Source organism: Lepisosteus platostomus, chromosome 8 (genome assembly GCF_059453375.1).
Source record: "Lepisosteus platostomus isolate fLepPlt1 chromosome 8, fLepPlt1.hap1, whole genome shotgun sequence".
Lineage (NCBI taxonomy): Eukaryota > Metazoa > Chordata > Actinopteri > Semionotiformes > Lepisosteidae > Lepisosteus > Lepisosteus platostomus.
The window spans coordinates 11679865-11696713 of NC_142618.1; the positions used below are offsets into that span (position 1 = coordinate 11679865).

Below are 16849 nucleotides of genomic sequence, written 5' to 3' on the forward strand. Positions count from 1 at the left end.
CATGTAAACTGTATTCTTGATTAATGTGGGGAAGGAATGTCAAAATACTCGATCCCCGCTGCAACATCACGGCCTCAACAAGGCCAGAAATCAGTAACACAAACTATATGGTTCTAGTCCTAAACACATTTAAACTTGATGATGTCTTCATTGACGTATCACAGCATCCAAAATAGAATTTGAACTTGAACTTGAACTTTATTGCCATATGTAACCGGTACATGAACTGGTACAATGGAATTCTTACTTACAGAAAGTCGATTGTAAAACAAGTGTAAAAACACAAAGTGCAAACAGTGCATCAAGACACTAGACAAACAGTAGACAATGTACAAGAAAACATGTAGACAGTTTGGATGTAAACAATACAGACGTGTAAACAATGACTGGAGATGTGCAATAAGTAAAAAATCATAAAGAGGTAGATGGTGATGGTGTAGTTGTGGTCCGAGGGGGATGGCTAAATGTGTTCGCCAATCTCACTGCTTGTGGGACATCTTGTGGGACATCTTGTGGGACATTGTTGTTGTGCAAGTGGCGTGCACAATAGTTTTAATGCATAAGTCAAGGGTGAGTTTAATATTTTTTCAGCAGTAATCTGAAGCAAAACAACTTTGAATTGTAAAGATTTCAAACCATATGAGTATGTTGTTTTTTTTTGTCAAATGTAAAGTTCTCTTTCTGTTTAGTGAGTGTGTTCTACTAAGCAGCATGTCTAATGCTTTATTTGGCCTGTGTTCTAAAGGATAATGATTACTTCCGTGATCGGGGTTGATGGAGTGTTTTCTAGGAAGGCATCTCATCTGTCCACTTAAGTGTGGGAGATAAGTCTGCAAAAAAAGATATTGTATCAAAATGAGTAATGCCAGTAAAAGCAGAGATTTTGGGAGGAACACCTCAGTTATTGTGTAGTATGTCTTATGTTTTGTGTTGTTAAACCATTAAACAGAGACTGCTGAAAATTATTCACTCTTGTCAATCTTACAAGTTAATGTTCAAATTGCAAAGAGGAGTGTCTTGGGAATTAAAAGAAGATGTTTTGATGAATACTCAGCATTATTTTTTGGTCAGACATGAATTTGTTTTTAATGCTAGTGTACAATCTGTGTGGCGAGATACAGTTCTTCAGATTATGCTAGTAATTTATTATTTCTTCAGTGTTTTATTATAACACTGTAATCAGACTTAAAGAACTGCAATAAAAGGAAGATGTTAACCAGACACACATTTATAAATCGCTGCCTATAGGGCATGATCTGCAACAGTGCCCTTGCACCGTACAGTAGGTGGATAAACACATTACATGGGGTCATAATACAAAAGAAAACCGATGACATTTATTTCACCCACTACTTTTTTATTTGTTGTTAGAAACTGCGTGCTGCAGGTCCTGAAACTGGAACAGTTTCTGCAAGTGATGTAAGTACTTAAACTACATAAATCGTTCCTGAAACTATAGATGCCACAGAGCCTACACTGGCTTCAAGGCTTTAACCTTTAAAACAGTCACTTTGCCTATTCTGTTGAGTGTAAGATACAGTTGCACCAGAAGTACAAGAATGGCTTCTGGCTAAACTATGAGCTTTTAACATTATTCTTTCCTTGCTTCATTCTCTCTCTAATCTTCTTGCTGCTGTCTGAGGCACAATTGTTTTTTTTTAAGTAATGCAATGCTTGCTGATGAAATTAAACTTTTCTTAACCTTGAAAATGTATCTGGTAAACAAATAAATAACGGCACATCGACAACAACAAAAGAACCATTTGCAGTATGTGTATATTATCTCATATAGTATGCAGCTAAATATATGGTACACTTGCTTTTTGAGTTACTCTGTCATACATTAAGTAGTCTCAAGTGTTTTTTAATGATAATCTCTTCAGGTAGGATTTTCATTAAACATCTTAAAAACCATATATTCAAGAACCCAGCAACAATAACTACTAACTTATACTGACTACAGTCAAGACATCTTCTTTCACTTTGCATTCCTCTTCACTAGCAGTTGTTTTTCTGGACCTTTTTGCTTTCCATGTCCTGCATTTCTTGGCACACTGAAGGAATGAGTATCTATTCTTAACAGCTTTTTGTGCCTTTTCTGTTTCTTCTGAAATGTCAGTGTGCTAAGCTTAATTACTAATTGTGCTGCCTTTTTGGTGAACGTTTGTTGGTAAAAGGTGGCTACTGTCCATTCATGATTTTGGGGTTAGGTTCATCAAATTGAACTCACTGTGGTTTACTCCTTTAATCATTTGTAATCACCTGAGGTTGGTGCTGATGGAGATGTTGATAAGATTGCTATCATGCCACCTTCTTTGAATAACAAAAATGTTATCAACTGTACACACTGGTTTCTTGCTTCCTCAAACTATGATTTATATTCAACTAAATTCATATCAAGTAAGTATGATCTACTACAGCGAGCTTTTATTTAATGGAACCTTAATGTTCTGCCCTTTATTCTTCTCTTAACATACAGTTTTCGTGATTTGCACCTTCATCTTTTCACTTTTCTTTGTGAGGTACAGTAGTAATAGTAAAATGTAATTGACTTGAGACCTGTGAGATTTATGTAAAGGGTTTTTGGGTTATTGATCCTTAATTCTCACAAACAAAACTTATTTCCATTTAAATTTAAAAAAAGAATGTATTTGAATACAAGGGCTATTTTTTATTGACAATTTTTATTTAGTCCTTCAGCTGAATTAATGATTAATCATGCAAGCTCATAAGGAAGTGCTTAATTGATTAAATGTTTATCCCTGGAGTGAAAATGGGAGGACATATAATTTCTTGAATTATTTAGCACATCCCAAGCAAGGTCACATACAACTAAAGGAGCTCTTGTATGTTTTCTTTTATATAAAATAAAAATGGCATTCAGAAATTTTAAATAGAAAACAAAAAGCAGGAGCAAAAAATTAAAATGTGTGATATTCTGTTCTGAGATTTAGTATCATGTGACTTGCATATTATGTGACCTGCTTATTGTGAAAGACACAAATGTCTCCAGTTTCCCAGTGAACTTGTTCCAAATTTTTTTAATTTACGTCTATCCTTGGAAATCCAGAAAATATGTTGCTTTTTGGTGTTTGCTTCCTGACAAGTCCTCAAGGCTTCCATTTTTTTTTAATCCCATTCTGTATTTTGAATTGTCCAATAGAATATTATGTTCGGGGTTGTATGTTTTTGAAACCCCCAATTCCGTTTTCGGTTATGCCGGTTTCCAGGTATGTGTAGTTTCCTGTTATGTTGTACATTTGAGAGAAAAGTCCAAGTGTGTCTATGGAATTAAGTTCTACTTATCAGCACCATTAACCATTACTTGTTCCTTTCCAGCGAACACATGCAGACGCAGCTTGAACGATTTTCAGTTGTTCTTTACATTTATCTTGCATGTTAAAGCAAATTTTCCTTTTTTTAATAAAATATATATTCCCCTGCATAGTATTGGATCGTCATTTCAGTTTTCTTTTGATTTTCAGAGTTCCCAGTATGTTCAGTGTGTGGCAGGTTGTTTGCAGTTAATGCTGAGAGTTAATGAGTACCGTTTTGCATGGGTAGAAGCAGATGGTGTAAACTGGTAAGTAGAAATTCTTTTGACAGATTTTACAAATGTAATTATGTAGTGTCTGTAAAGACCATACTGTCTGAAAGCTTTCCTGATGAATGATGCAGAGCAGGAGTGATCTGGTTATCACAATATATAAATGTGTTCTAATATGTTAATGAGGGGACGGACTTGAATACATTTTTATATATCTAATTCTATTTTTGTATAAATCCTTTGTTTTATAATTGTATTGTTTATTTCAGAGTTATAGAAAATATTTAATGGTAATAAAAAACAAATAAAAAACACATACAGTGGGTTGTGAACTACTGCACCAGAGAGGGTACCTTATAAGGAAGATACTATTTTTATCGCTGGGGTTAGCACTTAAGCAGTAATAATGAATTGGCATATTTTACACCTGAACATGTTTTTGTCATGATAGAAACCTGAAAATATGTCAGCACTGTCACAGTTAAAAATAAATTGAACAGAAGAGATGCTACTAAAGAGTAAAACTAACAGAATTATTAAGGTCAGTTCTATGATACAAAGTAAAAAACATGCTGAACTACAGCTTGCAATCTGGGTTCGTGTCACAATGCAGTCACTCCTTACTTCCATATTTTGTGGCAAAACTCCCAATGAACAATTTCAGTGACAGCATTCATGACCATGACATGACCACTTTGCTTCTTATTATAAATCAGAATGTAATTAAAAGTTTCAATGTACATCAGGAAAACCCTTGCTTGCCTTTGCGAACAGTAGTGGTCTCAGGCGTCATTTTGGGTTTGTCTGGAAATTAGCTGATCATCTTTGTTATTTGTTTATTTGCACAAATCCACCTAAATGACTTTCTTACTATATATGCATATTTTCATATATATCTTCAAAAGTGCCTTCATGAACATGACTTGTCCTCATTTTGTTTTCAGCATCACAGCAGTCCTGAACAACAAGTGTGGATTCCAGTTACAGTATCAGATGATCTTCTGCATCTGGCTCTTGGCTTTCAACCCTCAGATGTGTGAATACCTGCGCAGGTACAATGTTGTTCCTGCACTGTCAGACATCCTGCAAGAGTCTGTGAAAGAAAAAGTTACCAGAATTATCCTCGCTGCTTTCAGGGTAAGTTGAGCATTTAATGCATTTTATCTCCGGATGAGTATGTTCGTTATCCGTTTGTTTCTGCATCTCTTGTTTCTGCAAGATGTACCACAAATGTAAAAGATGTTAAAGCCAGGGTCACAAATTCAGCAACGTGACTATTAACACTTTCTGCAAAATCTTAAAAACTGGACTTCTTCACAAACGATATCAAAGTACAAGCCACAGTGCTCAGGTAGAATGTATAGATAATTGGATGTTAATCTGAGAATGGAACTACTTTTTATATCAAAGCATTATCACTGTGGAAACAGCTACCCAGACGTCTTGTTGAAGTAATATGCTGACTTTATTTAATAAATGGCTAGATGACGTCTTTGGATCACTTAACAACCAAATGAGCTGTGCTGTATGTACCTGATGGTCTTCTCTCGTTAATAATCTTTCTTATTTCTTACAGTATATAAGCTGCATTGAATTTCATTTTCAATTTTCTTTTTTTTTCATTACATTTTGGTACCTTTGCTTCAGCTGTTGGTATCTTGATCCATGTACACATTGCAATAACGATCCCTTCTGCTTTCTCATCATCTCTTACTTAGCAAAGTGTGCTAGAAATGAAGCTCTTTTCTTTGCAATTACAGGCCCTGCTTTAGTGAAAATATTGGACCACATTTTCATTTTTTTATTATGTAATTTCAGTCAGTAATGTAGCCAGGTAACCATGATGTATTGCATGTTTTGAGGTGTGAGATATTTAATTGCAAACTGTTTTTTATATTGCACACAAAAGGCACATGGAATGTTCTGTTAAAGTATTGATATTTGTAATTGTTTGTCATTATAATCAAAATATTTCTCAAATGTTATTGTAGATATAATGATTGGTGATATACCAAATCTTCTTTTCTATGATGAGTTCTTTCATCTCCAAGAAGTTCTCAAACTTTTAGTTAGGTACAGCACTTTACAAGCTCCCAGACTTTTCCCTCCCAAAAACGGTCTGAAGAGAATCCCTTACTACTGTACATATGTAATAAGAAAGTAAGACACACATGACTTACAAAAAAGTAAGTACTTATAAAAGTCTACTTATAAAAGTAGACTTTTTAGCCTAATTATACATACAGTATAATTGTAGAAATTGGATGTATAAATAAACAGTATTTGTGTTTATACTACATAAATCCACTGTGAACCCTCACAACATTTTAATTTAAGCAGGTGTGCTGATGTGATGGTTTGAATTTACTGGAACCATTAGCAATCGAAATAGTAAATTGCTAGAGTACTTTTATGGCTGCTAGGAATCAATCCCCAAAAAAAGGAATTTGGATTCAAAGTATACAATATGCAATTTAACACAACAACAAAATGTATAAAACAGGCCAACAAGAATCAAAATATACAGTATTTGAATCAAATGACTGAACATTCACTCAAGGATTCCAAAGATACTAGTCATATAACACTTGTTATCCACCTGTTAATTAAAATCAATCTCATATAAGTGCTTTAATATTCATATTCTGAAAAACAAGTAAACAGTAAGTTGTTAGGGGCGAAACATTATCAAAAGTATTTGGAGTACTTGTTTCATTCTCATGATTTATAATGTGATCTTTAAACTGATATTCATCCAAAGCAACACGCAGGCCAGGTGGTTTAATGAAGAGTTTGAAAATACCATGTGTAGAGTTGGAGCTTTTGGGAGAGATTTTTTGCAACGGTCTCGTTTTCTTCCACTGGTTCAGTATCTAACTGGACAAAAAGTCCTTGCTAGTGTCTCCATGAGTTTGGCTGTCCTAGAAGGTGTGACCGAGGTGTGACTCTGGTCAAGTGTGTGAGTGAAATGGAGTTGTGGAGAAACTCAAACAATTTGCTCTTCCTGGTTGTACAGTAGGTGCACTACTGAATATACATCAATATTCATGCTTGTCGACAGAAGTCTAACTGCATTCATTTTGTTGATAAGGCAAAATTTAATTTGGATAGGTAGTTTTAAGATGTCTCTTGTTGTACAGAAAATCTTGGGCAGAATTCTGTTTATACACTGACTCTCTCTCAGCCTAATGTTTCTTAATTGCCTCCTTGAAATTTGCACACTGATGGTTATCGTGTTACCAGGTGTGGAATGAGAGACCAAGTTTTCAGTGTTGTGCAGCTCCTTTTAAGTTCTATAACCATTCTATAACGTTCTATAATGTCTATAACATCTATAACGTCTATAACGTCATCAGATGTAGTGTTTTTCCCCATCCAGCAGGTTCCTCATTGGCAAAATATTACATGATATTATTGTAATGAATAAAAAAATGAGGAAGAACATTTTTTCATTTGTTCAGTATTCAGTAATTGTAATCTTTTACTATTTGGATTCAAAGTATACAATATGCAGTTTAATTAACACAACAACAAAATGTATAAATAAAAATTCAAATTTTTAATGTGAATTAAATAAGAAAATCATTGAACGCTTCAGGAAAGCTCTTGACATTGAGTATAAAAAATTGCAAAGACAAAAGAGTGAGGAGCTGTTATAAATAAGCAGTTGTGGAATGTAACTGGCAAGGAAATAGGCATGCAGCCTTGTCGGTTCTAGAAAATCCAGGTTAGCCTAAACTTCATTGTGTTATTAAAATATTTTATGTGAATGTTCAGATTTAGATCATAAATATAATATTTTTCTGGTTTTCCTGGTTTGTTTTGTATTTACAATAATAATCCATCCATTGCTGATGTAATCATATCAATGCATCAATTTGCTAACCACTTTATCCAATTCAGGAATGCAGGGGAGCAACTGGTCCAGGGCAGGATACACCCTGCCTTCCTTTTTAACATAGACTACAGAAAGTGGTCACAGTCTGGCTTTACCCACAACTACCAAGCAATAGAAATGATAATATATTAAAGGCATTGAATGACATCTCAAAATAATTAGACATTTATCTACCAAAATTGAACTTTCATTGACAGTGAGGTTCTGCATGGACAGGGGTGTGTTAAAAGCTTAATGCAATGAGGAAGTTGGATGAATAGTTGGATGACCGGTTGATGATTTACTATAGGTGTGATTTTCCATGGTGTCTACAAGATTGGGGAATGTTAAATTTTGTGTTCTTTTATGCTTTTAAGAAAAGTCAGACAGGAAAGAAAATCGGGTTCTGCAAGAAAAAGTTTTCTGTCTTTACTATTTAGCTGATTTCTTCAGTAACTCAGACCTTGGGCTAGTTTATACTTCCATTCTCTTTGCTTTTCCTTAAGTGGTTAATGTCTTTGGCTCACAGCACAACACAGCACAACACAGCACAACACAGCACAACACAGCACAACACAACACAGCACAGCACAACACAGCACAACACAACGCATAACATATAAAATAACATAACATCGCTTTCTTAGCCCTATACAATTTCTTGCATTAGGAATTAGTCTTTTTGCATACCCAAGCTTGCTCTCCATGAGACACATACACACAGACAGGGAGACAAACCTGGGGTCAGAGCGCAGGGTCAGCCATTGTACAGTGCCCCTGGAGCAGTTGGGGTTAAGGGCCTTGCTCAGGAGCCCAATGGAGTAGGATTCCTCCATTGTTGCTGATCCCTGGTGTGTGACATCTTTTGCTCTTTTCTGGCTACCTCACACTTTCTAAAAGGAGCACGCTATGAAATAGGGAGGAATGCAGCTGTCAGGTTTCAGTATAGTAAAGACCAACATCTGCCTCCTCTCAGACAATGATTAGGCTGGCTGCCTACCACAGTGGTCTGCATGGATCCAGTACAGCTCATAATATTTTGAGCAATGACAGCAATACCCATGTAATGTTACAGTGCAGTGAGATGTATGATGTCATTCAATGGAATTATTTTCTTGTAACACAGATACCTTTGTCTTCATTCATTCTTTCATTCATCACTCAGTTTTCTGCACCATGGAAGCAACCATAAGGTCACATTTCTGATTGGAAATATGGTAACAGCTCTAAAGTTAAATTACTCTAGACAGAAATAGCAACTGATTTTGAACTTGATACATTAGCTTCCACAGTAACATCTTCTTGCCTCCTTTTAAATAGGATTACCTAGGTGACTGGAGAGTGAAAAATACATTATCTGACATAAGGTGTGCCAAATTCATGTATATATAATGTCAGGAGTTTAGGGTTAGCTTCTCCTGCTGCACATCATAGCACAGTGGCAATACATGACACAGAGTTGTAGAAACAACAAATCTAAACTACCACGGCAATTGTTTTAAATAAAAATGCACACTACTGTATACTCACTGTTTTTTGGTTTACTTTTTAATTATTGTAATTGCATCTTAAAGTTGTAAATCTTCTTTATCTCTATCTTCCAAATCAGCCAACCTCTGAAAATATTGTGATTTATGCCTTGTGTGGGACTGTTAGCACTGATATACTCAGCATAAAGTTGTAAATCATTGTGGTTGAAAGACAAACAGCAGTGTTTATACCCTCAGGGATGATGGTGGTGATGATTAGTTTAGCAGAAACAATGTAAGGGAGAAAGCTTAGAATGGTATACTTTGATATGTACAAGAGGGTCCAATCTCAGATGGCTGTAGGCGTTGATTTGTGTTTTTGTTTCATTAATGAGCTTCCAGCTGCATTTTTCTCCTCATTCTAAGTGGAATAAAGGAATGAAAAATATACCATATTGTGTCCTAAAAGAGATTTACTGAACCTTATAATGTCGCATATACATAAATCTAAACATACTTTACTGTGAAAGGCATCTTGAAAACGAATATGTTGCACAGCACCAATTCATTTTATTTTAAATAATCAATCATTTATTCATGTCTTTAATATGTGAAATGTAAGAACCTGTCTCAGATTGCCTGGGTAGCTTTTACCAATTTTGTAAATAAAACAAAAGTGGACCTGTAGTTTTGAAAGAAGTGTTTAAGCAGGTGTAATGCAAACTAGGTAATATTTTTGACTGATATTCTCAAAATGAAGGGCATTAATACAGGAGTCTGTGGTGAAAATCTGGTGGCTCCTTTTATGTAGTGTTGTCTGAATGGTAACTAGGATTTTCCAGTCAGAGTGCTTTATTGTGTGTTAATACATTTCTAACATCAAACTAGGACTACAATAATAACTCCTGAGTGGAATGACAGCTACCCCTTTTGAAATGCTGATACCTACTTATACAGCTAGGAAGAGTGGTTCAACAGCAATGTCTGCACTGGGAGATTAAGCCTAAGCCACTTTGGTAGTGGGTCCAGGATCTTAACAAATGATCTGTTCTGTTCAGCCTACAGTCATCAATATGTTACAAAACAAGAACTCTAGCAAAGGTAAATACACACATCCAGCCAAACAATAGGTTCTGCTTGCCTTGCGTCTGCATAGCTTTGTGGGTGCAGGCACGTTGATATAACACAGCAAGTTTAAGAACAGAGGTTCAAAAAGCCTTGGAAATAATTACGAGTACTTATAACAGATGAATAATACTCACTTCCTGCTGGAAAGGCCCCAAAAACCCACAACCAATCCAACAGTAGGTTTATTGTGCCAGAAGGAAAATATTCTGTAGAGCTGGGAGAGACCAACTAATTCTGAATAAAGATAAATCATGCATACAATTCAAACCGGGTAAAATATTGTATACATTTTTAAATATTTAAAGTCTAACAATGATGATGATAATAAACTTTATTTTATATAACACCTTTAAAAGTGGCTTCTCAAAGCACTTTGCAGTAAGAAATAGTTTCATATTGCTCTTTTTGAAAAATTGTTAAATACCTCACCATTATACTTTCTTGAGTTTTGTGCTAGTGTTGGAGCATGTGACTTATGAGGCATATGTGCATCATAATTGGTAGAGAACTTTCTCTTTGGTGCCTATATTGGTGTTAATTAAGTGAATTAAAAGTTGGCGAGTAGCAACAGCATTGTTTACTGCAGTATCAAAGCAACGTGTCCTGTTAAAGAACAGTAAAATGCTCTTTACACATTTAAATTGTTTTACAGTAGAGTAAGTTGTATACACACTAGTGTCTTTCAACTAGTTCCAGAAGGAAAAGCCAAAACATGTTATCTAGATTAGTGCATATATAGTCATGTGTCTCTACCACTTCACAAATGAGGCAAATATTTCCCTCCAACGATGAACTACACAATGATGTGAGCAGAATTACCACTAAAAACTTTTTGTAGTAACAAAACTAATGTTACTTACTGTTGTACCCAGTAGTAAAAAAAAATGTAGCCCTAAATGATTTTAGTCATGAATAAATTACTGCAAAGACAAACAAGGCTCTGCGTGAAGCTCAAGAACACTGTTGAGTTTTTCTTGCAATCAACAGTCATAAATATTGGAAGAAAGTGTCTAGTTTAGACAATGCAGACCTTGCCCTAATCAGTGTTTTGAAATGTGTGGTAGGAATTATTATGCAATTGAAAGTATTAACAGCAGTGCCCTCAGTGCTTTCAATATTTCTAATTCAATATTTTAATATTGCTTGCAGAAGCAAAGCAAATGACATTTAGAAGCCTTTCTTCTTCAGAAAAGCTTTTACTTAATTTGTTCTGTCTGCCCCTTGGATCATCTTCTGCATTTGAATGTTTATGTTTAATTGTGCTAATTTTGTTACCTCTTCTTCCCATAATTCCTTTTTGTGCTCTTACTGTAAAGGGCTTTTAGAACTTTACTTTTAAAGGTGCTATGTCAAATAAATTGTATTATTATATTTAACATTTTATTGGTGACAGAGCAAACTGCTGTCATGCTTTTATTCATGTCAGGTAAAAGGAAATAATTTCTCAGAATGTCGAACATATATGAGTAGCATTTATCCGCAATGATTGACTGCAATGGTCAGCACACTCAATATGTATAATAAGCATGCACAAGAGGAGAATTCTGAATGTTTTAAGGTTTTTGGCATTGACTGTCTTTTGCAGTTGAAGATACCCCCTTTTTTGAAGATTAATTTTGAAGATCGTTTTAGTCAGGTTCTTCATTCCAGATATTGAAGGCATGGAGGCATAGTGTTAGTTCCTGTCCAGATAAATAATTTAGTGAGATTCCAACACTTTTTGATGCTTTATAGTTTAAAGTTTACTTGCATAATGGCTTTCATTACCTCATTATGCACTTGGGGAGTTTCAAACTTGTTTCTAATTTTGTTTTGTGTTATATGCTGTATTCTTGATGATAAAGATCTTAGAAATGCTCTTTTCAGCATATGTTGACTGCCTTCCATTCCTTTATTAGGTTTCAAAGTAGTCTTTGGGAACTCAGTTTGTGAATAGTCCTTCTGTAATGCACAGAACATATTGTGCTGGTGATCCACGAGATTGTTGATCATCTGGTTATTCCGGGTATAAAATCGACATCAGTTTGCAGGCAGTGGTGCTACTGTATTTGTACTGTCATATCACCCTGCAACTCACAACTGGCAGCCCACTGAAGCTAAGCAGGTGTGAGCCTGGTCAGTACCTGGATGGGAGACCTCTTGGGAAAACCTAAGGTTGCTGCTGGAAGAGGTATTAGAGGAGCCAGTAGGGGGCGCTCTCTCCTTGGTTTCGTTGCTCTAGCTGGTGTGTGGTGAGTGTTCTGGCGAACTATTGCTGTCGTCGCATCACCCAGGTGGGGCTGCACATTGGTGGTGGTGGTGGAGGGGAGTCCTTATTACCTGTAAAGTGCTTTGAGTGGAGAAGAATCCAGAAAAATGCTATATACAGTAAGCAGAAGGAATTACTAATTATTAATATAAGTTTTTGCATGTTTTATGTACACTTCTATTACTAGTTTCCTTAATGCATTCTTGAAATCTTTTACTTGTGGTAGGATCCTTCAGTACATTGATGGATATTAATTTTCCATGGACACTGCTTTTCTCCAGGCACCGTTATTGTGGCAGTGGTGAACGGAATTGAACAAGCTGCCTAGATATTTTGTAGAAACGCATACCCTGGTTTTTAGAAATGGCTGGATGAGTTTCTTGGATCAGTTACCAACTACCAAACAGGTTATATAAACCGAATGATCTCCATTAATATCTGTAATATATGAGGGTGATTTTATTAAAAATGCCCTTGTTCCTTTGCTTTTTTGAAATTTTCATTTTTTTTCAAAACAAAATCAATTTTGTTTTCACAGGTGAAACTATTAAAAAAAAAAAAACAGATGTATGATCTATGGTCCAGTGCTGAATACAGAAATAAAAATGCATACAGCCCTACCAATCATTTTCATCAATTTGTAATAGCAAAATCAAAATACACCACCACAAACTGTATATCATCCAAAACAAGACAACCTCCCCTTCAAGACTGTGCATTTCAAACTCAAGTCCAGCAACACATTGGTTTTTTATAAGACTGTCTTCCTGATGTGGTACATTGAAAAAAGATGCACTCTCATGTTTACAGTAAAAACACATTATTGCAAAAGCTAAACCTTGCCAAATGACAAAATATCAAAAACCTAATGTTCTTACTGTGTAAAAGCAGAGTGATTATATTTCTTTTCAATATCCCAAGTGAAAACCACAAAAAGACTTATTTACTTCTTTGATAGGGGTAAATAGCTGTCACTCAGTGAAATCTAAGCATTTAGAGATAAGTGGAGGTTTGTTGGTGTTCAGAGCAAAGCCAGAGTTTTTATGCTTTTCACTTTCTCTGCTTGTCAATCAAGTGAAGATCAGATGAACTCTTATGCGCATCCACAGCATGAAAAGTAGCATTGCCTGTAGCCAATAATGATAATAATAATCAACATCATCATCATTATTGTTTTATTCCCAGTTTTGTATTTTATTTTGGAAGACTAAGAAAATGTCAGGACCTGGCTTTATAAAACCTTATACAGCATTTTTTGTTCTATTACACACATTTTTAACCAAAGTAGTAGACACATCGCCCTGGAAAGAATTTTGGCATCCTATATTTTTGGATATCCTATATCCTATAATTTCGTTTGTTGATTTTTTTCTGTTTTTGTTTGATTTAAGACATACACAATCTGATGGTTCAGATTTGAGGCCCAAGAGGTTACCTTGAATTCAACTCCTCAACCAGGCCTGCACTGTTTGTTCTTTCAAAGATAATGCAAGATGTTCAAGGGCACATTGTTCTAGTCATAAACCACCTCGGGAGGGCTGGAGGGTTTAAGTAGTGGAAGAGGTTAGGAAAGTTATTTTGCATCCATATGAGATAGATATACCTGTAAATTGCAGAACCCAGACTAGAAGTATTTGGTGTACATTAAAATCTTGAGTGTAACCAGCATGGCTGTGTAATGCAAGTCCATGATTATAAATGTGGGACCCTGTTTTCTAATGGTAATGAAGCTTTGAAAGAGCCTGTCCTATTGTTCCTGTGACAGAAACCTAATCAATTCTGCTGTGCAGGAATATGAAAAACCGTAGTGAGATGGGACAAATGCATTATGCTACTGGAGGGTTATGTGGAAAAGCAGATGACCATGAAGTACAAACTAGTTTTGCAGAATTTATTATATTATTGAAACATCCTTCTACTTTTCTACCAGGTCACAAGTTCGGAGTATAATTAAGTTACTCGTTCCTCTGTACAAACAAAACCTTTAAAGGTTCCTGGTAAAGGCACTGAGATATTATCACATTTAATTTAATAAGTTATTCAAGCAAATGTATAGATCTCTGCTCTGATTGAAATCATAGCTGCTGAAAAGGGAAACTGCAGTGTGAAGATAATGTATTCATTTTGGAGAATTGACCTTTTCAGTTAAATTTGGAGTGATTCAGAGCTCTCTATCAGATTCCAAGAGTTTTCAATCCAAAAATAAATTTTAAAGCATGATTAAAACACTAATAAATTGTGATAATTTCAATTGTGAACATTTTCTAAAAAGATTCTTTGTTGCTCTATGCAAACATGATCAGGGCTTTTTTTCACTTCTGATTTTGTAACCTGTTTTCAGTTCCCGAGTTTAAAGATGGTGATACAACCTTTTGAAGTCGCCAACTCAAAAATGATTAATAATCATTCCATTGCATTACTTTCATCTTGATTAATGCTTTTTCTGTAAATTGTGTGATAGCATTGTTAATTAAGTGGTGTACATTACATATTGACATTAATCATAGATCCATTTGTTAGTAATATAATTGATTTCTTTAAATGTGTAAATTATTGAAATGCATTTGTTTACCTAACATTTGTGTATAATTTGTCAACTGACATATTATTTTTAAGAGATTTCTCTTTTCCAGCACTGATCCTTGAACAATTCATGCATGTAAAATAGTCAGATACAGATGCAGCCATTCAAAGTGTGCTGTACAGACACGTACCGCAGGTAATTGGCTGCGGTGTCGCGTATCATGATGCAAATGACGCTGGGTTCCGCGGTACGTGATTGGTTGACCGGCAGGGGCACTCGTGGTCCGTTGGTCTGTCGTAGAAAGACTTACTGTAAACGTCTTTACTGTGCCCGTTGTAGATATTGAATTTTACCACTGAAGGGAAATCTTAGTAGCTGAGCATAAAAAGAATAGGAGCATACTGTAACGCGTGTGAAGGCCATAAACGATATTAATTTTGGAACATAAACATACAGTATATAGCTGGTCTTGGAACTTTAAAGAAAAAAATACATACCAGTATTCCATTTCTCCCTAAACATTTTAAGCTTCGAAGTGTAGTGATTCATAGCCGGTTCAGGGACGCCAAATATGTAATCATAGTGGCTCTCTGAAGGCACCAGTTCTGTAGGGTTTGGGCATTTACTGAGACAATTATTAATTGTAGCAGTAAATCACAAAGTTGATTCTTTTGATGGCTTTAGAATCCAACCATGCGACATAACTCAAACAACGCGCACACACAGGTACTAATACACGAGGATACATTTATTAATACATAGAATATGCATATAAACCTAACAGATCTTATCGAGAGGGTTATCAGAATACAAAAGATATATATTCAATCAGTTACAAAGTGTTACACATCAAGAGGACATACGTTCAGTATATCATTCATTAAGACCGTTTCGTAAAGTGAACTTGGTTACAACTTCTACATTAGATACTCAAACAAGTACATAACTCTTAGGAATTAAATTGATATCAACTGGTTGGGATAACAATTGAATTCTCGAGCTGTAATGCATTGAAGTTGAATACTCATCCAATCTTTGGGGATTCAGATCTCCTGCGGGCACAAAGAAACAGTTGCAGGCTGTTGCTGTCCAATCCGCGCTCTCTGGCTCCGTGCCAGGCTGTGCTGTGCGGCTTGCGACGGTGCGCTGCTGATGCTCACTGTTGGCATTAACTAGCAAAGTTTGTGCACAGGAGAAAAGATGACTGTGGGTCCCAGCAAGTCAGGAAGAGGACTGGTTCGTTCCTGATGAAGAGCTAGTTCTGAATAGTGATTCAGCTTTCCACAGTTCCGACCTGTTCAGGAGGCCTGCTGCTGGTTACTCTCTGGCAACCTCCACTCTAGACTCTTAGAACAAAGGAAAGTTCTGGCACTCGGACACACTGGCCGTTCCGTGGTTGTCCGGGCTGAGTCTCAGGATGGTCAGGAGGCGCGCTGCGAGAATGTCCTGCCCTTGGGAGCCTTCTGCTCCTGGGCCGTCCTGCCCTGGAATTCTCACAGAATCTTGTTGAATCTGAATCTGAATCTGAATCTGAATCTCTCAGGCTCTCTGTGTTGCCTGTTTTTACCTGGAGGAACTTCAGCTCATTGATTGGCTGAAAGTTCCATGGGCATCAGAGTCCCACGTGGGTTACTCGGCCCTACCGGTCCCTGATTGGTTGATCAAGGTGAGATATGAGTCACTTAGTCCTGACACTTAGGAATGCAATCCAGATGTCCAACTCGCACTCCCTAGACAGATAGGCACCAATGGATGACCATTGATCATGATAGCCAGGCTTAGCTAAGTGCATCCCCCTTTGGGAGCTGTCCTTGGACCTTAAATCACCTTGCATGAATGGTTTCTCTGTGGCTGCACCACAGAGATGAACAGAGAAATGAGGCCTAATTTGGGAAAGCTCAGAAACACTTAATTCTGCCTTATTATTAAGCCTCGCCGCTACAGAAGTCTTTAACTAACGTGATACCGGAGTCAACAAGCATACTTTTAGAATTTGATTAATAGGGAATATAATATGGAATCGCGTATCGGTATGATTATATTCGTGTACAGTCCG

The 16849-nt window shown here is 36.2% G+C and overlaps 1 protein-coding gene and 1 long non-coding RNA gene across 3 annotated transcripts in view; both read left to right on the plus strand.

The window, feature by feature from the left end:
• The window catches only part of LOC148655667 (uncharacterized), a 340056-nt gene that overhangs the window by 175178 nt on the left and 148029 nt on the right, over positions 1-16849 (plus strand). The gene's annotated exons all lie outside the window — the stretch shown is intronic.
• atp6v1h (ATPase H+ transporting V1 subunit H) overlaps positions 1-16849 on the plus strand; it is a 98476-nt gene that overhangs the window by 33611 nt on the left and 48016 nt on the right. The window contains exons 7-9 of one of the 2 annotated variants that reach the window (XM_088642444.1): positions 1372-1419; positions 3486-3583; positions 4492-4684. In XM_088642444.1, coding sequence (XP_088498570.1) covers positions 1372-1419; positions 3486-3583; positions 4492-4684 — 339 coding nt within the window. The remainder of the gene's footprint in view (positions 1-1371; positions 1420-3485; positions 3584-4491; positions 4685-16849) is intronic. The other variant, XM_088642445.1, reaches the window with a different exon arrangement.